This window comes from Zingiber officinale, chromosome 3B, assembly GCF_018446385.1.
Source record: "Zingiber officinale cultivar Zhangliang chromosome 3B, Zo_v1.1, whole genome shotgun sequence".
Lineage (NCBI taxonomy): Eukaryota > Viridiplantae > Streptophyta > Magnoliopsida > Zingiberales > Zingiberaceae > Zingiber > Zingiber officinale.
In genome coordinates, this window is record NC_055991.1 from 10,857,726 (window position 1) to 10,883,596 (window position 25,871).

General features: G+C 31.7%; 1 protein-coding gene across 3 annotated transcripts; it reads left to right on the forward strand.

The window, feature by feature from the left end:
• The first annotated feature begins 19,651 nt into the window (after positions 1–19,651).
• Positions 19,652–25,442, forward strand: LOC122055892 (cycloartenol-C-24-methyltransferase 1-like). 3 transcript variants are annotated; one of them, XM_042617571.1, is made up of 13 exons: positions 19,652–19,797; positions 20,621–20,718; positions 22,787–22,853; positions 23,127–23,200; positions 23,347–23,431; positions 23,522–23,577; positions 23,829–23,883; positions 24,015–24,062; positions 24,311–24,394; positions 24,474–24,674; positions 24,757–24,882; positions 24,967–25,064; positions 25,150–25,442. In XM_042617571.1, exons 2-13 carry the CDS (start codon positions 20,636–20,638, stop codon positions 25,199–25,201), a joined length of 1,029 nt encoding a protein of 342 aa, XP_042473505.1. In that variant the 5' UTR covers positions 19,652–19,797; positions 20,621–20,635; the 3' UTR covers positions 25,202–25,442. The 3 variants fall into 3 exon arrangements, with proteins under 3 accessions (XP_042473505.1, XP_042473504.1, XP_042473506.1); XM_042617570.1 differs by lacking the exon at positions 19,652–19,797 and adding an exon at positions 19,998–20,142; XM_042617572.1 differs by lacking the exon at positions 19,652–19,797 and adding an exon at positions 20,152–20,175.
• The last annotated feature ends 429 nt before the right edge of the window (positions 25,443–25,871 follow it).

Below are 25,871 nucleotides of genomic sequence, written 5' to 3' on the forward strand. Positions count from 1 at the left end.
CTATGTTTCAACTATAAGAAGTCTTATGTATGCTCAAGTTTGTACGTGTTCGGATATTGTGAACATTATTTTGGAGTGTTGGGATAATATTTAAGCAACCCAAGAATGAATCATTGGAAAGCAACAAAGAGGGTGATGAGATATTTAAAGAAAACTATTGATTAATGTTCACATTATCACATATAAAAGGTCAGATACTCTTGAGATCATTGATATTCTGACTCTGATTTTGCGGAATGCCAAGATAGCATGAGATCCACTTCAAACTATGTTTTTTTATTGGTTGGCGAAGTTATTTCTTGCAGAAGTACCAAACATTGACAGTTTCTTCCAACATGGCAGCAGAGTTTATAGCATATTATGAGCTATTTAATCATGAAATATGGCTAAAAATTTTTATCTCTTGGCTACATATTTTGGGAAGGGTTGAGAGATCACTGAAGTTATTTTGTGACAATAGATCAACTATATTGTATTCTAACAATAATAGGAGCTCGATAAAATTGAAACACATCAATATCAAGTTCCTTGTTGTGAAAGAAAGAATACAAAGTAGTCAATTTTTGATAGAACTCATAAGCATAAACTTCATGATAGTAAATCCTTTTACAAAGGGTTTACCACCCAATATCTTTTATGAGCATATCACTTATATGAGTGTTATCAAATTTGGTAAAGTCTAGATCTAGTGTAAGTTTGTACTATATATGTTTTCTATACATGTTTGGTTATGTTGTTGAAACTTATGTATTTAGAGATTTTCTGATCAGATATAAAGTTTAATGTTTATTTCATTACACTTTGTATAACTTAAGTTAAAGTTTTAATCTCATTTTGGTTAAGGAGGATAAGTTGAAAATTAACATGAATAAATCACCTTACACGTAATTTTCATGTCACACATTCATAATTGATCTATGCCATTTGATTATATTGATGTATGAAACCATTGATGGTTTAGTTGTGAAAGATACAATAAAAACTGCATTGATCTTATGTCTATATATTTAATGGACGAGATTGTTAAGGAAGCCCTATGACTATGATGACAAAAGTTTTGAGCTCATTAAGGTTAACACATTTATAAATTTATGCATATGGCCCAGTGGGAGATTATTTTAATTTTGAGGTCATAATTGTAATTATAAATGTCTAATGTCATCATCTAAATAAGTCATAAATCAATGTGGTCAAATGTAGATTGGCTTAATTGTTACGAATATAATAATATGGATATCATGTGTAATTTTTGATTTGTTGAAGGGTTAAATTATAAATAAGTAAATTTAGGCTTCTATAAATATGGGTTATGATCCTAAATTATAAAGAGACTGATCATGTTTTGAATCTCATCGGCAAAACTCTTGGGAGATTCAGAAATCTATAAATTGTAAAACATGGATAATGGTACGCTTTCTTTATGTTTATTTATTATGTTTATTTCTTAAAAATTGAATAGAGTTTTGGATTCTGTGTTAAGATTTCTCAAACCATTTTTCCATTAACATTATATTAATTTGATAAGACTAAACACTATAATATATCAAAAATATTGTTACTAACTGGTCAATCTAACTTGATTAAAATTAATTTAATATTATTATATCAACTAAAAGACTATAATTGCTATAAGTGTGGAACTTTGGTCGAGTTAGATAAAAAAGAAGCTAAATCGGTTTACTCTAACAAATTGTAGCAATTATGGACATATACATTATAATAGTGACAATGATACTCATTAAGAGTTTTTTAAGATGAAAAATATAATAGAATGTTATTTTTTTAAAATACCTTTTCGATGAAAAGAATAATAATAAACGCCCTTTTAATTTTGTTCAACTAATATTCATTCAAACTATCTTAAAATTTTATTTTTCCTATATATAGATACGTTCTCATCTAGCGCCTCACAATTTTACTTTTGCAAATCTTCCTATGAAATATTTAAAATAATTTAAATATTTTATCGAGACGCATTATTGAAAAAAAAAACAAATAAAAAACCAAAAGACTCCCAATTTAAAAGAAATATCAAGTGGACATTTATCTATATATATAAAAAAATTCAAAAAGTGCTGCATATGATGTTTTAACCCCATAATACCCTTTATTCCAAGGTTACTGTAATAACTATTGGTAGTTATTATAATTGTTAGCATAAAAAAAATTCATATAGCTCTATAAATATTATGATATTGTGTAGATCTTAGATTTATTTTTGGGTTCTACTCAAAAGTCTTCATTCTAATGAATGCATTTTTCATCTTTTAAATTTATAATTTTTTTCATATATTTTTAATGTGAACTTTGATTGTATTCCCAACAATCTTCCATTCAAACAAAGAAACATCATTACTCTCATGGTCCGGACTTCTCCTCAAGTATATAATCACTCTTGATTTATTCCGGGCCTCCCGCAAGTATTTAGTCACTCTTGACTTGTTCCGGATCTCCCCACAAGTATCCTATCACTCTTGATCTGCTTTTGGTCTCCCCTCAATTTCATTTAAAGTCACCTCCCATATAATCTGGTCTAGAATATAACTATAATACCACTTGTTAATACAAAAAGAATTCACATATTTTTATAATGATATTGTCCACTTTGGACTTAAGCTCTCATAGATTTATTTTTGGGCTCTACCTAAAATATTTCTTTCCAATGAAAATATATTCATCTTTTAAATTCATGATATTTTCTATGTATTTTCAATATAAGACTTTAATTGTATTCCCAACAACAATATGTAGAAGTTACTAATAGTTGTTATAACGTTGTTGTTTATTTACAACACTATTGTATTACAGTAAAAGGTGAAAACCTTCACCTCGGGGCCCCTTCAGGACTGACCCATGAGATTTGAATGGGAGGTAAATCATAGAGGGTTTCATGCAAGTATAGTAACCCTTTATATGAGGGTTAAGAGATCTGCGATGCATTTCACGCACACTGAAAATCGATCCCGTAACCTATTGCAGTAACACAACATGCAAGTAGTTATGAGTAACTGTTACAACATATAGAAGCTATTTTGTAATTGCTACAACATGCACCACCTAATACAATACTGTTGTAGTATTGTAACAATTATTTAGTAGCTTCTACAACTGCTATACATGTTGGGAGATTGTTTGATGTAATTATCCTTGGATCAAGGTTGACCAGTTTAACTAAGCTCAAGTGGATTCAAGCTTGAGTTTCAATATTATACAATATGTTTGATATGTGATAAGAGGTCAAGTAGATCAAAGTTGACCAGATACTTAACAATGTGTGAGAGAGAAGTCAAGTAGGTCAAAGTTGACCGAATACTTGACAATGTGTTAGAGAGAAGTCAAGTACGTAGGTCATGGAGGACCAGATACTTGATTTTGGGAAGTCTTAACTAGAGGTTAGGTAATAAAAAAATTCCTAATTAAGGGTTAGGCAAGGGGTAAGTCTAACTGGATGTTAGGAAAGGTAAAGTTCTAACTCGAGGGTTAGGCAAAAGGAAAGTCTAAGTGAGTCAAGGAGGATTGTACATTGGTAAATGAAAGTTCTAACTGTGGTTAAACAAAGGAAAGTCCAAGTGAGTCAAGTAGGACCACACATTGCCAAAAGAAAGTTCAAGTAGGTCAAGGAGGGCCGCATATTAGCAAAGGAAAGTCTTAATTGTGGTTAGGCAAAGGAAAATCCAAGTGAGTCAAAGAGGACTGCACATTGACAAAGGAAGTCTTAACTGAGGTTATGCAAGTGAAAAATTCAAGTGGGTCGAGAAACACTGCACTTGGTGATCGGAAGTCTAACAATAAGTTGACACAAGAGAAAGTCCAAGAGGGTCAAAAGGTTGACCAAATACTTGGTGAAGAAATCTCAATAGGTCATGGTTAACTAAAGGTTGGGCAAGGGAATCCTAGACTTAGGTTAAGCAAGTTAGGGTTGGAAAATCGATTGAACCAAAGCTAATCGATCAGGTGATTAATTGGGAGTCTTTCTTTATGAAGCAGAAGGAGTTTGGATCGATTGGGTAATCGATCAAGTGCTGCACCAATCTATCAGGTGATCAATTGGTAGCTTTTCTTCATGAAATAGAAAGGGCTCGGACTGATTGGACAATCGATCAAGGTCAATCCTAATCAATTAGGTAATTGATTGGGAGAAGAAGTTTGCAACAAACAGTGGTTTCTTGACCAATCAGTTGATTGATTAAGAGGAGTTTTTCGTGAAACACGGTAGTTTCCTTGTGAGAGCGTGATCGATTGGAAGAAAACGCGAGTGGACAGTGGCTTTCCAAATCAATTAGGAGAAGCTTTCTTGCGAAATTGAATCGATTGGAAGGTGCCCAATCGATTGAGAGCTTTGTTGTGAGAAACAAGGCTTGGTGAATCGATTAGGTAATCGATTCAGCCGAAGTGAATCGATCAGGTGATCGATTGGGAGAAGTAGAAAAGAGTTATTGCGAAGTTTGGACAGCTAAATTTGCTCGGATATGACGTGGTAATCATTGAGGGTAAGGGCAATTGGGAGCCCTAATTCATGCGATATAAAGGTTTTCATGAAGATTCAAATGCAATCTCTTCTTCTCCGCTCTTCATTGTCAGTTCTTGTAGTTTCTTGGAGATAAGTGTTGTTGTACTTTCCAAGTATCAATAGGCAATCCACAACAACAAGAGATCGTGCAAAGGTTGTTCATTATTGTGTTTATTTCCATGTTCTTGTTACATTTCTTGTTGTATTTCTTGTATTTGCTTGTATGAGACTTCTTCGTCTCTTAGAAGGAGGTTTTCATAGTGTACTATGAATGAGGGGAGTGGACCTTTGGATTAGTTATCTCAAGGAGGTGGATACCAAGTAAAACAAGGATGTTAGAATTGCTTCAAGTTTCCACTATAAATCATCATCAAAGAAGTGATTGAAACTAATCATCCCTCCTCTAGCTCCCTAAGTGTCCTAACAATAAAATGATTTTGATTAAAACATGAAAAATTCTTTATTTCGCTTTAATCAAATTAAACCGTCAACTCTAAATCCTAAACATATGATAGCAGTTACATAGTAACTTCTATACTTTATAATAACTATGGACAATTACGTAGCAAGGATTTTAAAGTAGGAGAGGTAATTTTTAAAAATTTCAAACATTAGTACATTTTGATTTCACAATATAAAATCTAAATTTTCAGTTTTATGAGCAAAAAATGAACTTAGATTTGAAAATTTCGATCTTAGTCATAAGTTATAGTTGAAACAATAATCTGTCAATTCCCAAACTTTATCTATGACTAAAGTAAAAAAATCATTTGTGATATCAATTTTTCATAATATTTAGCATTCTTACATCAGCAATGACATATTACACGACAGAGCTTATAATGTGCATGGGGAGAAAAGGGAGAACAAAATGAAAGAGATTTTTTTTTTTTCAAAAATATCATAATTCTTTTTAAATTGATCGAACTCGTTTAAATCTTAAATTTAGTTCGATCATAACTTGACTAAATTAACTCTAAATCATTCCCAGTTTGAACCAACGTAATTATTATCTCTACGCCTACCCATTGTACTTAGTTCTAAGCGGATCCAATTTTAATTTAGCGCCCTCACTTGGTGTTCTACGTTTAATTTATCCATTTTTTATATATATTTTATTTTAATATTTAATATTTAACACTCCAAGTCATGATATTTCTTCGTAAAACAGGACCAATTTGTTAGTGTAATTTGCACTAATAATTTAACTTAGGTTTTGATAAATGACAAGTGGATTAAAGTTAGAGTACTTTATGATCTACTTATTTTACCAAGTGTGCAGAAGTTGACGGGCCTGAAGGACCTAACACTAGGTTGAAATCCAGCTAGGTCCACGAGACCCAATAGTCGGTACGAAGTTCAGAAAGGTCCACGGGACCCAATATCAGGCGGAAAATTCGGTTGGGTTAGTGTGACCTAACAACCGGCTGAAGTCCAGTTGGCTCTGTGGACCTAACAATTGGTGGGAAGACCTGGTGGGTCAAAGGTAAATCAAGCAATTGCAGTTGGTAAGTAAGAGGTAAGCAACTAGAGGAGAGATCTAGTGAGGACGCATTCTCTGTTGAGGGAACTGTAGGCGTCAGCTCAACTTAGGTCCACTTTGAAAATCTAAGTTGAGACCTTAACTAGATCCTAGTCTCGAGGAGATAAAATCTAATTACTACTCCTATTTGTTGTATTGTGCTAACTCTATTTTACAGAATAAAACATAGTTTTTGTTTCCTGAACTACAAAAGAAGAATGATGAAAAAAAGGGAGTCCGGGTGCCTGGAAGAACACGTGTGCAAGCCTCTTAAAGAACATGTTTGTGAGTTCACAAATCAAATACGGTTAAGCTCGATCTCGGTTTAATAATGTTTTGGAGCTTGAAATCATGCTCGAGCTTGGCTCGTTAACTTAATCAAATGAACTCAAACCAATTTTTTTCGAACTGAGATATGAATAGCTCACAAATGACTTGACTCATTTACACCTCTAATAATAACTACTAGTAACTGTTGTTGGATCATGTCACACGTGAGGGGGTGAATCACGTAGTCTTGAAAAACTTTTATTTTTGTTTTCAAATCAAAGTAAATGCACTGTGAAAATACAAAAATTAAAATCAAGTAAGAAGACAGAAACAGAAGCGATCGATTTTACTTAGTTCGGAGCCTTCGGTAACTTCTACTCTAAGACCCAAGTTTCATAGACCTATCGATGGGTAATCCACTAAAATATCTCTTCCAAAACTGCTGAAGGAGAGAATCAGATACAAAGAAAGTTTGAACAAGTGCTAACACACTACACTTATTCTTTTGCAATAATCAAGTATAGAATTTTAAGGTTACAAACACTTTTTCGAAAATGGTCGGCTCAAGCTCGATGTTTGGGTGGCTTCTTAGCGATAGATGAGCGTAGCAGCGTTGTAGTAGAGTCATAGCAGGAAGCTGGAGTAGTCAGTACCTCAATCGGATGTGTAGAAGCTTGTATTTTTGTTGTTTTTGAAGTTTGGTCAAGCACTTCTTTTATAAGTTGTGGAAGGCGCCTTCCATAGGGTTGAAGGCACCTCCAGTGTGTAAAATTTGATCCTCAAAAGTGCTGATTCTTATCGCCAAAGAGGTCAGAATTTTATCCATTGGAAGACGTCTTTCATGCGTTGAGGGTACCTTTTATGGATAGTACGAAGGCGCCTTCCAGACCTTCCTTCACCTGGAAGGCACCTCAAGCACTGTTCACCTGAGGCCATTTGTGCTCTCTTTGCCCTACACAATGCGTTAGTCCAAAACTAAAACATCTAGCCTGCAACACAAAGTTAGTACAATAATAATAAGTAATAAAATTAGCTCATATCCTCTTTGACTAGGAACTAGTCAAGGTCTCAATTTAGGGATCCAAAATAGACCTAAACTGGACCAACGCCTACTGTCCCTCAACCGGGACGCGTTCTTATTGGGTCACTCTTCTCCAGTAACTTATCTTCACTTACCAACTTATAGTCAAGGTCTCAATTTAGGGATCCAAAATAGACCTAAACTGGACCAACGCCTACTGTCCCTCAACCGGGACGCGTTCTTATTGGGTCACTCTTCTCCAGTAACTTACCTTCACTTACCAACTTATAGTCGGTTGACTAACCTCTTGACCCACCAAGTCTTCATGTCAATTGGCAGGTCCACATATCCAACTGAACTTCTGACAGTCACTACTAGAAAAAACACTTTTTGAGACACAATAAAATATGTCTTAAATTGTAAATTTAGTATCTCAAAATGTTTTTGAGACGGTGATGAGATGGTAATGTAGTCGTCTCCAATACAAGTATCTCAAAAAAATATTGAGACAGATGTACTATCTCAAATGCTATTTAAAACGGTGATGAGACAGTTGCTCAATTATCTCAAAAATACTTAAGACAGTTATTTTTTTTTCTTCAAATGTTATGTCTTATCTTGTGAAAAAACTAGAGACACTAAATTGAGATGGTAATATGCCGTCTCAAATAGAAGTGGAGATAGTAAATTGTTGTCCCTAATGTTTTGATTGTTAATGCATCATTTGTGACAAAAATTAATAATCTTAAAAGAACATTTACTATACAAATTAATTTAGATCAGATTTATTGAATTATCATTTCAAAACAAAAGGAAAAACTCTCTTTATAAATTAAAAGTGATATACATAAAATAAAATTCAAATATTTTTTAACTTATAAGCTAGTCGGTACATAAGTTTCATGTCAACATTCATCCAATAATAGAAATATCTACATATTCATCATTAATTTGATAAGAAAAAAACTACTATTCCCATGAAAGTTACACAAGAAAAACCTAAAGAATAACTCCTCGTGATCTGAAGATAACTTCTATAATCCTTCTTCATCAGAATCCTGAACATAAAAAAACTCTTATTACATATTATAAAGATGATTTATAATATACACTGTTAAAAAAATCAATAAATAAAACTTTTCAATAAGAAATCTCATCATCTAACACGTAATCATCTTTCTTGCAACTATGTATATAAATAAAACAAATAACCCAAGCAATCTAATCGAGCATTTATAGTTTCAACATCTTTTAGAGGCTACAACAAGTTTGCATGAAGTAGTCTAGTCCTGGAATGCACAAAAATTTAAGATGGGAGGAAGAAAAGGAAATATGAAGCATGACAAAAGTATGCACGATTGCTCATATTTCATTTTAGAAAACACCAAATAAACTTTAAAAGTTGAAAAATTAACACTAATTTCTAAGCATTAATATTCCATGTATTACATGTTAACCATTTAATATAAGTTAAACTGAGTTTTTTTTAATCTTTACAATTAAGAAGATAAAAAGAGTTTACTGAAAATGTATTATACTACTAGATGTTAAGGTTGTACATGCACAAAAAGAACGATGGAGGAATAGAATGAAGTAACATGAATAATTTCAGATATTTGTACCTGTTATAACGATTCTTGCAATCATAACATGGGCAATAAATTCTGCTATCTTCAATCTTATCTTTGTAAGCTAACTCTAAAAATTCATCAACTTTTCTCCTATATTCTTCTGAATTCCTGTTCTTTGAAAGAATCCAACTTTTTTCCATATCACCGGTCTTTATCGAGGAACAGTTTAATGATAAAAAGAATCATTTATAAAAGAAAAAGTAGTTCGCCGGATTTATACATGTATGAAAAATAATATATTTTGACAATTATTTATAAAAGAACAACACCTTTTCTAGAAGTTCTCTCCAATGTGATAAAGCTCTAACTTCAGAACTGTCGGTATTTAATGCCTACAAACGAAATTGTAAAAAAAATTAAATGTGCATCATGACATCAAAGGATTGACCACCCATCTTCAATTGTAACACAAAAAATCATCACTAGATCTAGAACCTTATGAATAGATTATAGAAGTGAGTGTATGAGTGAATCTTGTAAAAGTATGCTTGCTTTGTTTGGTATACAATTAGTAATAATCTTAAAATTGTTGGGTTCTCAAAAGTAATTATATTAATCTTTTATTAAACATCATAATTTCAATAGGATGGGGAACCCAAAATAGAAGCAAAACTCGAATAACACGCTAAAATTTGTCAAATTTTGGAGTGGTGTGATTAATTTCCTATCACTCCCAGCATCACCAACAGACAATTTCCTCTTTCTGAGTTGTAATTTATCACAATTAAAATTAGGCTAATTTCGCCACCGCATCCAAAAAATTTTTCAACCAATGCCGCAACAAAATACTAATAAAATCAAATCAAAGACAATAAGAGATATATCATGTAAATTGAGTTACCGACGTGGCCTGATTGAGCATATCACAGGGCAGGCACGACGGGGTGAGAAGAAGAAGACGAAGAAGGCGGAAGTGGTGGCGGCGGCGACAGCGGAAGCGGTGGCGGCAGAAGCGGTGGCAGCAACAGCGGGAGCAATGGCAGTGACAAGAGCAACGACGAAGTGATTTAGGGCTCAGACGCTTTAGAAGAGAAGTTGAGAAGAGAAGAGAAATTAGAAAACAAGCTTAATAAAAATTTACAACTTATAACTTAGTTTATAAATAAAATCAATTTTCTAAAATATACTAATTTTAATATATAATAAAATATAATATAATAAAATTTCATTTTAAAATTTTAAAAAATCTAAAAGATTCAATATAATCATATAAATTTATTTTCATATTAACTATTAATTATATTATTTTTATTTTCCTAAATAAAATTAATTAAATTAAATTTATACAAATTTAGAACCTATAACTTAGTTTTGATAAATAAAATTAATTTACTAAAATATACTGATTTAAATATATAATATAATAAAATATAATAAAAATTCATTCTAATTTTTTTAAAAAATTTAAAAAATCTATATTAATCATATAAATTTATTTTCTCATTAACTATTAATTATATTAATTTTATTTTCCTAAATAAATTAAATTAAATTAAATTTATACAAATTTAGAACTTATAACTTAGTTTTGATAATAAAATTAATTTTCTAAAATATACTGATTTAAATATATAATATAATAAAATATAATAAAAATTCATTTTAAATTTTTAAAAAATCTAAAAAATTCTATTTAATCATATAAATTTATTTTCTTATTAAGAATTAATTATATTATTTTTATTTTCCTAAATAAATTAAATTAAATTTTAATTAACATCATCCTATATATGTATTCAATAAATTTATTATTTATTCTTATTATTATGTTATTTAGTGTTTAGGCATATCCTCATAATTCTTAAATTATCAATATGTTTTATTATATCATTAAGTAATAAATTAAATATTTAATATGTTTTATTTTCATAATTCATAAATTATCAATAGTACCTAAACACAAATTATAAATTAAAAATTTTCATTAAGTTAAATTTGAAAATATATTTTTCTATTTATTATTATATAATAATTATATAATGTATATATATAAATCCGAGCTATGACCATTCTGTGAAATGATATTGGACCTAGAACAGTAGAGTCCGTAATAGATACCGCGACCGTTCCGACGAATCATAATTAAGATAATTTGAGACAAATACTTTTTTTACCGTCTTATTTGAATACCTTATATATTTATATTTTCAACCGTCTTTATCAAGTGTCTTATTTAATTAAATTTGAGGCAAAATCTTAAATACTGTCTTAAGTTTAATGTCTCCATGTAATATTTTGAGATATCTATTATTACTGTTTTAATTACGTAGTATTTGAGATGAATTTTGTCATTGTCTTAAAATATTTGTCTCAAAAGCCTAATTTTCTAGTAGTGAGTTGTTAAGTCTCGCGGACCTAGCTAGATTTCGGCCTAGTGTCAGGTCCTCCAGACCCGTTAACTCTTGCACAATTGGCAAAGCAATTAGATTACAAACAAACCTAACTTAACTCACTTGTCATTCATCAAAATATGAGTTAGACCGTTAGTGCAAATTGTACCTGTTGGGATCTAGCGCGCTAAACACGCGAAAATACAGCGAAAATTAACTAGATCCTCTATTCAGCAGATCCATGTGAAGGGAAGAAATATTGCTAAAACAATCTATACTAAGTTATATGATAGGATTATATCCTTGATGCGTGCACACGATCTTCCGACAGCTTGGATCTCAGCACGATCACACGTCCGCACCTCTATGGTATCCACATGAACAAGTATTGTCTTTGTTTGTCTCACAAACAAAACAAGATGAAGAGGAAAACACCTAAGGTTGTGCTAGCAACCTCAATAGGAGTTTCGGCCAGGAGAGGGATGGAGGAAGAAGAAGAATGCTAAAGGCTTTTCACCTTCTCATCTCATTCTCAACTAATGAAAAATTCATTCAAAACCTATTTATATTCATCCTATAAATACCAAGGATTTTTGTCTCTTTGTATTCCTATTAATGAGTTGGATTATTATATTGGATTAACCATTATCCAATAACCCAATAAGTCTAACTCATTGAGTCTAACCCATTAATTCAACGTGTCTAATTCAGATTGGACTCAATCTAATGAGTTAGCTCATTTGAGTCTAACTCAATGAGTAACCCAAAAGGCTTAATCATCTCATGATTGACTCTTAAGCCTAATTACTAACAATGTACCAACAAGTGTTACAATAATATTGAAATAAAAGATATTTTGAGGATAAAATATTTGATAAGGGCGCCTATATTTGATCCAGTGTCTCGTGCATTTTTCCCTAGTTAACACAGAGTTTTTTTAAAAATAATATTTTTCTTAAATTTTAAATCCTAAATATATATAATATACACCGTAAGTATTTAAAATTTGTTAGTATTAAATTTTTTAACTTGACCGCTATAACTCAACCCCTAAATCTTAGAGGTAAATTTAATTAGCTTAATTTAGAGCTAAAAAATAAATTAATAAATAAAAATACTATTAGATGCATAAATATACCATGAGAATCTAAAATTTTTAGTATTAATTTTTTTTAACTTGTAACTATAATCTAATTTTTAAATCCTAAAAATAAAATTTACTTAACTTAATTTCGAAGCTTAAAAAAATTACTCAGTGTCTAAATTAAATTTAGATGTCTGAATTCGATTCAAACGTCGAATTCAGACGTCTAGAGCTGTCAGATGAGTTAACTCGTGGTGGGACGGGTCAGTTTGTGATGAGCCAACCATTTGGAGGGACGGGGTGGGTCGATCCGTCAATTTTGGCCGGTTGAAAAATTTTCAACCCAATCCAATCCAAGGCGGGTTACGGGTTTGACGAGCCAACCGGAGGGCCCATCAATTTTTTTTTAAAAAAAATTAAAAATATTTCATATAACATTTTATTTCAGAAAAATTTTATTAATCAAATGTATCCATAAATATATATTTTAAATATAAATGAACACAAATAAATATAAAATTACTATTTTTATTTCAAAATTATAACAAAGAAATATAATAAATTGACATAAAACTTAGTTTACATGTGTTTCTCAACCCGCGAGTCGATTCAAGTTTGTTGTAGATCAACTCGCATGGGTCACGAGCTTAAACGGGTCAATCCGCGGTAAATTTAAATTGATAAAATTCTAACTTAATTCATTTAAAATATTTGATAGGACGGGTTAACATGACGGCCAATCCAAATTGACGGCTATTCAGAAATCCCAGTCCCACAGTCCCACACAAGCACATAGGAATGAGGCGCATCGTATCAATTATATATTAATATAAAAGTTAGGATGCTGTTTTTTTAAAAACAAAAAGAAAAAAGAAAGAAAATTACCGAAATATACATTATTGATTTTAACCTATTCACCCTTCACTTCGCCCGAGATGACTACACCATCATCTCTCTTCTCTGAAAGCAGTGACAAACAAACTATTCAAGTATAGTCGGCTCCTATTCCTCAGCACCTACTGTACTTGGCTACTACCTGCCCCTTCTCTCGCAAAAATTCAAACAACAACAGGTGTCTAGTTGTGGGTGGAAACTCAACTGTAGTACTGTCACTGTGGCCTGTCTTTTCATTTAAGCCGATTGACACCAAACCTTAAAAAGTTTGTGGTTGGCCCAGAGATTCACGAGGAAACAGACTCTTCCTCCTCCTCGTCATCATCAATTTCTTACACTTGTATTCGCCCAGTGTGCCGTGGTGATGGTAACTGAGGCAGGTTTTTAATAGGGGGGACTTCCTGCAATCGACAAGAGCAGTGATCTTTGCAGAAAGGCTGCCCTTTTTCCTGGGACATGCAGTCCGAACTGTTAAGGTCTACGAGGGCACAGCAAAGAGCGACCCCATCACTTTTAACCGCTTTTAAAGTTTCTTCCATTGGAGATAGGAGTAGACAAGGCACTGCAGCAGTCTCAATCCTGGTCTGTTGAGTCTATACGTGCCATGCGTTTGACTGTTCATCCAACTCAATTATTTGTGTGCACCTTCCATGGCACGAGACCAGCCTCCTCGCCTCTCGACTTTGAGGCCGTGAAGTGACATCTCTTGTCGAGCTTCGGTGGCCGGGGTTTTAAAGCAATTATCCGGTTGAGCTTTCACTTCAGCGACAGGGGGCCTCTGTTCTTATCATTGCTGCTGCAGTTTCATGAAGTTACCGTAGACGTATGCCAAGACAAGGCGAAAAGCTACTGGAGATGGATGACTGGATTCACGAACGACTGTTGGAATTTGCTAAGGCAAGGAAACAAAGATGTGCTGGATAACAGTATGGAAGATGACATGTACACCGAGCACGCATGTCTGTCGCTGCTACATGTGAATGTGAAATATAATCAGATTGAAATTGGGCTGCTGTGAAAGATTTGTATCCTCATGTGTGCTCCTCCTCTAAGGGGGCAGTTGCCATTAGAGAAAGCCCATGAGAGTCTTGCGATTGGACTTACGAGACGAGTTGCCCAAAGGATCGTTGGTGGTATTATGTGGGCCGACTCTTTTACTAAATATTCAAATCCTCTCCTTGAGCAATGTCGTTTGGCGCTATTCGCCCTGCCATTTTGCTGTTAGTTTTCACCTGATCTGACTGCAATTTCGCAGCGGCACGGTCGAGTGGTCAACAGCTAACTGCAAGTTTTTTGATTTTTTTTCAATGTTTAGCGTAAAATTATTATATCCCATTTAAATCTTAAGGGACGTTAAATGATGGTAATAATTATGGATATGAATTTGATAATAGGGTGGAATGAGAATAGGAATGAAAATGAAACCCATCAAATTATATGGATTTAGTTGAGCCCATAAATCTGATAATCATTCCTAAAATGTGATTCCTAAACTCATAATCCAAACACTATCTTTTACTATCATTCCATTTTCTCATTCTCAAATCCATCAACCAAACACCCACTTAAATTAATTGAACGTATAACTATAAGTCTATAACTATGAAACCTTAGTTGTTATAACACGAATTTAATTTACTCAATTAATATTCATAATGTCAGAAATGATGAGAGAGATTTAGATGGAAGATGATAATACCGTGAACACTTTTTTATTAAAAAAATGACGCCCTTGGTGATTTGAAAAAAATTGGAAAGGCGTCTTTCTTATTTATTTTTATTTTTTTTTGTTAATAATCTTGTCATAGATTTATAATAAAATTATAAAAAATAATAAAGTACGGATGCAAAAGTAAAACTATATATCTGAGTAGATTTTGAAGTCATGATCTTAGTATCATCGAAAAAGGTCCTGAAAACATAATAGAGTGACTCTAGCGATGGGTTATAGCGATTGTCTCATAATCTTTATGGACCGTAACAAAATTTCAATGTCTTAATTATCACACTCCTTAGAGCATCCACATCAGTTTCTTTATTACTATATCTAAAATTTAGAATAAATGATCCACTTTATTAAATTTAGATAATCACTTTTCACTACACACTATATCAAATAACTTAAAATTTTCATCATCCTTGGTTTTTTATTATTTTCTTCTCTTTCTTCTATTTTTTATTATTATATTTATGGAATGAGGGGAAAGAGAGAGATTGAGTGGAAGGAGAGAGATTAAAAAGAAATATTATTTTATTTTTAGGATAGAGGTTTCATTTCCTAAATTTAGAGAATCACTATTCATCAAATCTAAATTTAAGGAATGGATAGGTAACTGATGCAGAGAATTTTTAATTAATCTATCCAAAATTTAAAATAAAATCTTTGAATAGGATAACTGATGTGTGCTCTTATATTTCCAGCTCAAACTTATTATTAGTCGAAACTATTAATAATCACGGCTTGACTTTTTTTTTATTTTTTTGGTATCAGAAATCTGATTTTTTTAACCCATTAATCCTAAAATTACTAATCCAGTTCCACGGAAATTTTACACCCTCACCGGGGGCATTTATTAGTCCACTATTAATCCATTAATAATAATAATAGATTAACGGATTAATGGATTTTATGAAATTCACATTGAATTTCACAAATCCATAATTATTACAGAACATTTTATTGGGTTCATCCATAATATTTTATTTTATTTTATTGGAATTTAAAAAGACTAATATATATTTTAATAATTTAAAAAGTAAACGGTAATTTAGGTATTTATAAAATTTAATTATGTGGTTGAGTTAATTGTAAAAAAAAACATTTAAGCAAATCCAAAAATATTACCGATGCCAGATAAAGCTTCGCGTAGCGTAGCGTCGATAACAATTAAATGCTTAGGGAAGCGTCGACAGTTAAACAATGTTAGTTACTACTTTGATTTGAATAGTGATAATAAAAGATAACAACTTATATGGCTGGTTTTACGGTCATTTATATAATAAAAAAATAGAAAATTAAATAGACCATCGTGTGGAAGGTTATTTTTATATCGACTTTATCAGAAATTGACATTTGTCTATTTTGACAAATCTAACACACGACGACGAGCTCGATTGTATCTTGGAGGTGGAGAGTTTTAGTTGATGTGATAAGATCATCATTAAAGAGGCTGTTAGCATAGTGATGTTGAATAGTGTCACTATAAATGTAAGAGGCTGTTCATATTTATGGTGGTGGGTTCACTAAGCTCTTTCATTAAAGTGATGTATGGAAATAGGGATAGACACGAATTAGATTTTGTCGGATTTGGATGGTTATAAATAAAATATTAATGTAATGAACTAGATGAAATTTATGTCCATAATAAAAGTTAAATAAAAAAAAATATTTTTATATGGCAAAATAAATATAAAAAAAATAAAATAATCAAATTTACATTTAATTATTTTATCAAAACTTTCACTAAATATCATCCTGTCTCATAAAAAATTACTCGATTAAATTATTATTACATTCATCTCAAAATTTTGCTTGAAAATATTAGCATAATCATAATTATGGCTAGAAATAGAAGTCGCTCTCACTTTTATAATTTAATTATCAAAATATATCATTCAAAAATACAACCAAGAATAAATGCATAAAATAATTATTACAAAATGTCTAATTAATTAAAAGGTGGCAGACTCATTCTTACAATTTAGAGTGGACAATAAACTGATTTTGTAATTTATCTTTTTTTAATATAATCTAGGACCTAAGATGAATTATGAGGGATAACTATAATCAACATAATTATCTTTTGCTAAATGTACAAAATAACCTCAACTTCAAGCAATTATATTCTATTACAAATAAATTAAGTTTAATTCATATATAGTAATAGAGGGATCCTAGATCATGTTTTGGAAAGTAAAAATACTACCCAAGCTCTATGCAACAACAAAAAATTTAAGTTTGGTATCCGAGCTTATTTTTTAAAAATAATTACCCAATCCGAACCAGTTTACCGGATCGGATCCTATTTCAGATATCCGAACCCGAATTTCTATCCATTATTTATTATAATTAAACCAACCATTTCCATCTGCCTTCCAAATATTAAATAATAAAACTCAGATATAACTTATAATTTGTCCATTATGAATTTAATAATTTATTTGCCCAAGAGGGATCAAAGTTCATTGAATATATGAACGCGACAGCGAATTTAAAAATTTATCAAAGATAATATATTTTTTAAGAACATTTATTAAACACTTTTGGTTGTTTTATTTTGACGTCCCTAAAAGGCTAAAAGCCTTAAAGTAAAAAAAAAAAAAAATCGATGGCTCTCAAGACATCAGATTAAGGGCATTATTGTATTCCAAGTATTTTACTAAATTGTCTATTTATTATTATTATTTTGAGTCCGGTAAGATAATCAATTGATTTTAGTATAAAATATCTATTAATTATCAATATATTGAAATCATATACAATTAACTATTACCCCTTAAACACTTTTAACAATAACATTAAGGATGAGTTTAATTTAAATTATCGTGCATAACCAATTATATGGTTATCAGAAAATCACATAATCAAATTTATTGAAAATAAAATATAATTTAATATTATTTAATTCAACTTTTGAAATTCTCATTTTGAAAAAAAAAATTGAAAGGTTTTTTATTCTAGATTATATCCCTTATTTATTTGACATGACATACATACTCAATTATTTAAGAATCACTATCACTCCTTATTTGAACTAACTATAATTAAATAATGTAACCTAATTAAAATGACCAACAACAACCTTCATCTAACTAAAATTTCGTATTCATATCAAATGGAATCATTGCACCATGTTTGTTATTTTTTTTCCTTTTGATTTTAATGGTTTTAACTATTGAATGGAGGCAAATTGGTAGTGTGCCATTGTATACATAAATTTTCAATTGACTATCATAATAAATTAGGAGGCACACTATCTATTAAAGGGAAAGTACTTTACAGTTTACCATAGCTGAGTTTTAGACCTGAAATTTCTTAGATATGCACTTATAGATCTAACTACTGTACTGTACCCTATATATGCTTATTTGATTGGAGCAATATACCATTAATTAAAATAACTTTCAATCTATTGCTCATCTTAATTTAAAAGGCAATTATTTTTAAGGGATGTAAAATATTTTATTAGATAAAATATTTTTATAATTTATCTATCTATAATATCGAACCGTTTAGAATAATCATTAAGGGTGTATTTGACTCAAGTTATCATGTATAATTTTGGTTATATGATTACTAGGTAATCACATAACCAAATTTATAGAGAATAAAATATAATCAAATGTTATTTACTTTTTAATGAATAACCTAATTTATTATTTTATCGCATCACCCTTAATTATAAAACCAATCATATATTATTATTATTATTATTATTTAAATTCTATATTTTTCTTTTTTATATATATTTTTTACTTTTTCTTTTTCAATTTCCTTTATTTTTATGTGTTATTATTATTATTATTACTACTTTATTTTTTTATGTTTTTTTATTTTATTTATTTTATTTTTGTATGTTTATTTTATTTTTTAAAATTTTATTATGTTTTTTTATTTTTTAAAATTTTATTATGTTTTTATTTTTTTTTATGTTCTTATGTTTTTTCTATTTTTTTATTTTTAAATTATTTTTTATGTTTTTTTATTTGTTAAGTTTTTTTTTTTTTATGTTTTTAAAAAAAATTTATTATATTTTTTAAATTTTTTTAAAATTTTCTTTTATCTAAAGATATTTTTGGTAAAAAAAATTTATTAAATCCGGAATCAAGAAAATTTTTAATTTTTCTAAGTTTTCTGATTCTCAGTTGTATACTTCTTTTGTTGACATGTCGGATGAAACATTATTTTGAAATCATCAGTTATTTAAACCAAATAAAATTTTCATTGAAAATTTTGGATGAATAATCAAAATTATCAAAAATAATTCCTAACTAAACACATCCTAATTAATTTGAAAGCTAACAATACGAGTTACACATGGGATTATTTTGCATAAATGACGGACTATTTTGATAAATTGGAAAGTAGGATAAGCTCTGTAGCATTTGGTAAAGTTAGACGCCAACTTGGGCAAACTATAATATATAATATTATAATATTTATTTATTTTTTATTTCCTACTATAAATTAACTATTTAATTAAACCAAAACATGGACAAGAATAGAAAGCATAGAAAGCATCCCTAGGCGGTCTCAAGACCATTTCTAGCAATTCCGACTCTGAGTGGTGCCTATTGCTGTATCTTATTTAGATCTACACAGCGATCAACCACGTAATACCTTCTCGATTCCGTGTCGTGCTTGTGCCCGATGCACCCATTGGTCGGGCCAGGTGTGCCCCATCGACCTGGCGAACTGGGCGTCCACTCACATCGCTTGTGACGCCTTCGTTTATTATTAGGCACCAGTGCCGCCGTAAACCCTTATCTCGTCTTCATCCGGCTCCTCCTTTTCGCCACCGTCGACTCATCGGAGGTAAGCCATTCGCTCCCTTCTTCTTCCTCTCCCCCTGTATGTCTCTAGGGTTATGTCTCTGTCATTAGGTGCCAGCTAGTTTGCGTAGATCACATCAGGATTCTGTCGGATCTGTGGTTTTTTTTTCCGACTTCACGGTGGTCACCACTCACCATGTGGAGTGAATACGACGGCAGGAAAGTCAATTGACGGGTTGTGGTGTTCTGTGAGTGGCATCTATTGGCCGGGGTGCTTTCTATAAACAAACCTAAAAATCGCTCACCGTCTTGGCCATAATTGGCTATCGGACTCCAGTACCATCGATTCTGAGATCTCTGCCTCCCTCTCTCTCTTTCTTCGGTCTATGTAATTTTCTCATTTTCCGTCGATTTCTTTGTAGTAAGATCTCTTATTTCGTCTGACATTCGTTCGCTCTGTGGATGTTTTTTTTTGAAATGATTGTATGCCGGTAATGCCATTTTTCGCTCTTTCTTGGAAACGAAATATTTCTATATTTTTTGATCTTTTCTGGGACGAAAAGTCATGGTGGATTCCGGTCGTGTTATATTTAGCTGATTTGATATACTGAATCTGTAATCCTTTGCCTCAATATTTTGTGTCGCCGATTTTGCTACTTCTTCCTCTTGTTTTTTTTTATAGTTTCTAGAACTTTTTTTTGGAGTTTCTGGTATGTCATCGTCTATTTAAAATCTGTTGCATGTTTCTCCTCAGCGGTCATACCCTGAAACTTGAGTTGTTTGTTGCCTTGGTATTTCTGCTTTTTGTTTTTTGGTCATTTTATTTTTGTTGGTTATTTCAGTCCCTTTTTTTCTATGACACTCAGAAAGTTGACTGCGAGATGTCTAAATCTGGAGCTTTGAATCTCGTTTCGGGAGTTGGAGGCAAGATAAACAAGGAAGATGTTCAATCTGCTGTTGAACAGTATATTTTTCTACTCATCTTATGTCTTACTATTAGGATCAGTTCTTTCTAAAATTTTAAGGCACAATAGTGAATATGTTTGAGTAACTAGTAAATGGGTTTTTTAATCTCAACTGTAAAACACAAAATATAGATAATTTCTCAATGCATGTGTTGGTTTCCTCTTCTGCATGATTGATCAAATTACCAAATGCATTATTCATGCGATGCCTTGGATGATAACTGCAACACTATACGAGTAGGACTTTATGATTTTACCCTTTACTTGCTGATTGATTCAGAGGTGTCAATGGGTTGTGCCTAACTCAAACTACTCAGTCTAGTTGACCCGTTTGGATGTCATGCTTAGCCGAGCATAGCCCATGACATCAACATTACTCACCTAGCATGTCTCGGGCCTACTCAACCAGTAAATAATAAAATAATATAAAACATAAAAGTATTTTATAAACAGAAAAATCAGAAAAGTAGAAAAATAAAAATAATTAAACCTGTGAATTATAGGGAAACTTTAAAAAAAAAGTTTTTTTTTGTACCATCTTGATAATTTTAGGCTAAGTTGACCAAAATTCAAACTAACTTATTCAAAACAAGCGACATTTTGATATTTAAAACCTTTTTGGCCATTGAAATTGTCCCTATCCTCTTTGTCAACACGCAGGTTGTGCTCAGCCCATTCACACCTCCTAGCCCGCATTGGGCTTGAACTGTGCCAGGCTACCCACCACCCGACCCATTTTATGTCATTGTGATCTTCTATGATTTCTTTTAAATCAGTTTCTTATATTTCCTCTTCTATATATTTGAATTTCTCTCTAGCTAATCCTTACTTATTTGCAACCATCAGAATATCACTAGAAATATCACATGCACCATTAATTTAGCAGCTGAGCTCATAGTTCACCATTTTCAGCTAGTAAGGATCAAATAGTTACAATCTTGCTCCAACTTTGATTAAGCCCGATGAATACAACTGCACACCATTACCTACTTGTTTTTCCTCTTTCTATTCTTTGTTATCCATGTGATTCTAGTAACTTAGTCCTGTCTCCATGAACCTATGCAGTCTCCCGTTTCACCATGGGAGGACATAACGATGGAATTAACTTTTCTTATCATCTATTTCCCATTCAAATATCCATTTTTTAGAATTACAATTATCTTGAAATTTGGACATAATTCCATCATATAGTTGTGAGAAGCAGCATACACGAACTCTCTAGTTGACTTTCTAGGAGTTGGTAGATTGACTAGGCAATATCTCAAAATTGTTGAACATGGCCTTTGCGATTCTTGCCTGTTGTGGCTAAAATTACTCTTTGAATTGAAGTACATTTGGAATGTCTTTCATTTTACCAGAACTGCATTGTCGTAACTTCTCATTCCATGTTATAAACAAGACATTTGTGTTTCTTTGACCTTTTGCATTGCCAGCAGTTATCGAGTGTGACTTGTACATGAGTTTATCTAACATGCGGTGTTAGGATTAAGATGGAGTCAGGTTAAAAACTGCTATAGTGACTACTCAGGTGAATCTCTGATCTGCTAGATATATGGCTAAATCAACAAAGAAGTGGACCATAAGTCTTCAGATCTTAGCATTTATGTAGGTATTAGACAATCCAATAATTGTGATATATGAATCTTGACTTTTTTTAGCAACCAAAATTGAATTATCTTGTAGTGCCCTTGCAACTAGGTTTTTTAGAACATAGTCAACACCCACTCTCTCTTGATCAGTAACTAAATTTTTTATGTGAATGACCTGGTTGTGGATTCATCTAGTAACAAAAGAACTTTTATGACTATCCTTGTTATTGCTATGTGCCACTTATGTTTATTCAATACATAAATTAGACATCAGTCAAAGTTTCCATTCAGATTTTTTATGCAGAAAATAGAAATCCATTCCTTTTATATTAGCTCCATGTTCACCCAGGATATTATCTTTTATGACTAGACACTTTTTCTCAGTAGAGTTAAAATTCTTCAATCTCCATATGGCCAAAATTGCAAATTCATTTGGTATATATGTGTATATATAAATGTATTCTGATTGCTGCATTAGGTATGAAAAATACCATACCTCTTATGGTGGGGATGAAGAATCAAGAAAAGCAAACTACTCTGATATGGTAGGCTTCATATATCAGTATTACCTTTTCGTTACTTACATTTTGCAAAATTTTAAAGTTGTGGCCGATTGTTTAATTATTTTGTCTTGAATAAGAATTTGATTCTTGATTTAGGGTTACCCATGTGTGTATACTATGTATTCATTTTATGTAGTTGTCAAGTGCCATATATTTGTTGATTTTCCAAATTCAAACTTCCATAATTGCAATATATACTTTTATCACATGTTATCAAATGAATGATAGCTTTGCATTTTGTTTTATGCATCTCAGGTGAACAAGTATTATGATCTTGCCACTAGCTTCTATGAATTTGGTTGGGGAGAATCATTCCACTTTGCTCATAGGTAGGCAGTAGCAATTTATTGTTGACCATAGTCCCTGAAATTATCTGATATTGAAGAAGCATCATCAAACTCACCTAACAACCCTTTTTTTTTTTTACGCTTTCTAGTCTACCTTGAATTCTAATGTCTAAGTTTAATATATGTAGATGGAAAGAAGAGTCCTTGCGTGAAAGCATTAAGAGACATGAGCACTTTCTTGGACTGCAGTTGGGGTTGAAACCTGGGATGAAGGTCTTAGTCTCTTTTTTTATGTCATTCATGAATTGATTGAATATTCTCTAATGCTTACAACTTTATTTATTGGGTTCCATTTTGATTTAGGTCCTGGATGTAGGTTGCGGAATTGGTGGGCCTCTCCGTGAGATTGCTAGATTCAGGTATAGATTTACTTAAAATGAGGGGCAAATCTGCTGAATTTTTTCTTACTAAGACTAAAGAAATTTAATAATCTTTAGTTTATCTTTCCCTTAGCTATTGGTAAGAGCTGGGCTTAAAAGCTTAAAATGATCGGCATATAGTTCTATAGTGTTCTCTAAGTAATTGTCGCCATGAATTGATATTGTTGGAACAACATTTGCATAAGTAGTTTCATGGAACTTTAATGATACACTGCATGTGAATTTTGCAGCTCAACATCCATTACAGGATTAAACAACAATGAGTATCAGATTTCTAGAGGATCGGTAGGTGGACATTGTTTAAATCCATTATTTGTGCACACAAATGAAATTTGTATAAATCTTTTAGTTTGCATTCCCATCATCGATTTTCAGTTATCATGTCTTCTGCATTCCTAATAAATATCATCCTACAGGCGCTCAACCGCATAGCAGGGTTAGACAAATCATGTGATTTTGTTAAGGTTTGTTCTATCCTGTAGCTATGCATTTTGGCATTTGAGTTATATTTTTGGTTCTTTTTTATTTCACAGAATGCATTTTTGATTTTATGATTCTTATATGAGTGCCGGTGGACATTTTTGCTATTGTCCAAAATTCTCTTAACAAAAATTGAATTTGAGGCAGTCATTTTTGCACTATAAATTCAAGTTTTTGGAAACAAAATCAAAGTGAGTTGAATTTTTTGATTATTTTTTCATGTGAAGTGCAGGCTGATTTCATGAAAATGCCATTTTCTGATGACACATTTGATGCAATCTATGCAATTGAGGCAACCTGCCATGCTCCGGATGCGGTATGTAGTTTTATAGCTTCCCCTGATTATGGCATTTATTCTTACAAGTTATGAATGGTCTTCAATTTGATCTGGCAAGGTTGGCTGCTACAAGGAGATCTACAGAGTGCTAAAGCCTGGTCAATATTTTGCAGCATATGAGTGGTGCATAACTGACCATTTTAATCCAAATAATGAAAGCCATAAAAAAATCAAGGCTGAAATCGAGCTTGGTAATGGACTCCCCGATGTCAGAAGTACAAGAGAATGTCTTGATGCTTTGAAGCTTGCAGGATTTGAGGTAAAGAAATCTGTATGCTTCTTTCTTATATATATGTACTCCTGTTTGCTATCATCTGTCTACTCATCATGTTCCCTTTTAGGTTACATGGGAGAAAGATCTTGCAGCTGATTCTCCCTTACCTTGGTATTTGCCTCTGGATACTAGTCGGTTTTCCATAACTAGCTTCCGCTTGACAGCTTTTGGTCGGTTTATTACGAGAACTATGGTACATTATCGTCTATTGTTATAGATTCTGTTTCATCCGAAGCTATTTGGTTTTTTTTACAGTAGATGCCATCTTATTTTGCAGGTTAAGACATTGGAATTTTTAAGGATTGCCCCAGAAGGTAGCGAGAGAGTTTCAGCATTCCTAGAAAAGGCAGCTGAGGGTCTTGTGGCAGGTGGAAGGTATTGCAAAATATGTATTTTGCAACTTCACATTATTATATATCTAATCTTTTCCATGACACTCCCCTTTGTTGAGCTATTGCAGGATGGAGATATTCACACCGATGTACTTCTTTTTGGTTAGGAAACCTCTTTGAGATTCTTGAAAAAATGATGAGTATGAAGAATGCATTTTGCTAAGGTAAGTCCTGATTCTGCTTTAGCGTTTTAATAAGTGTTTCAAATCAGTGAACAGCGTGTGAAAAATGATTTCTAAGTTTCCTGGAACATGTATTTTTTTTAGGTAAGTTCTGGTTCTGCTTTAGTGTGAGATGCTGGTATTACTTTGTCAAATTCTTTATCAATTTGGTAAATTGACAACTTCAAGTTTGCTATTAATCTTCCGAGTTGTTCGTTTTGTTTGCCTTCTCTAATTAACAACACCTCCTGCAGCAACTAACACGTAGTTGCCTTCTCTAATTGCCCAAATATGTCATAAAATAAAATATAGTTTTTTTAAATTTATTTTTTTGTTTTTTCCAAAGAACGACTGATAAAGATTTCACAGATTTTATCATTAAAATTTTATTAATAAATTGTCTAATTTTAAATAAATAAATAAAATACAAGAAAATAAAAATGCTATAAATGAAATACGATTGAATTATTTTTTTTAAAAATTATTGAAAAGGTAAAGTTCAATTAAATGTATGAATGGATTAGATAGGGTCCATTAAGTGGGGTGTGCCTATTGAGTTGATTGGGCCCAACTGTACTGATTCATCAATTCAGCAAGGTAGATGATTCATTCAAGCTAAATAGTTTAGC

Excerpts from the sequence above, each read along its gene's own strand:
- LOC122055892 (XM_042617571.1), top strand. The coding sequence starts at position 20,636 with ATGTCTAAATCTGGAGCTTTGAATCTCGTTTCGGGAGTTGGAGGCAAG. Across the intron at positions 23,578-23,828 it reads CGTGAGATTGCTAGATTCAG|CTCAACATCCATTACAGGAT; the intron begins GTATAGATTTAC and ends TGAATTTTGCAG. Across the intron at positions 24,395-24,473 it reads CCTGCCATGCTCCGGATGCG|GTTGGCTGCTACAAGGAGAT; the intron begins GTATGTAGTTTT and ends TGATCTGGCAAG.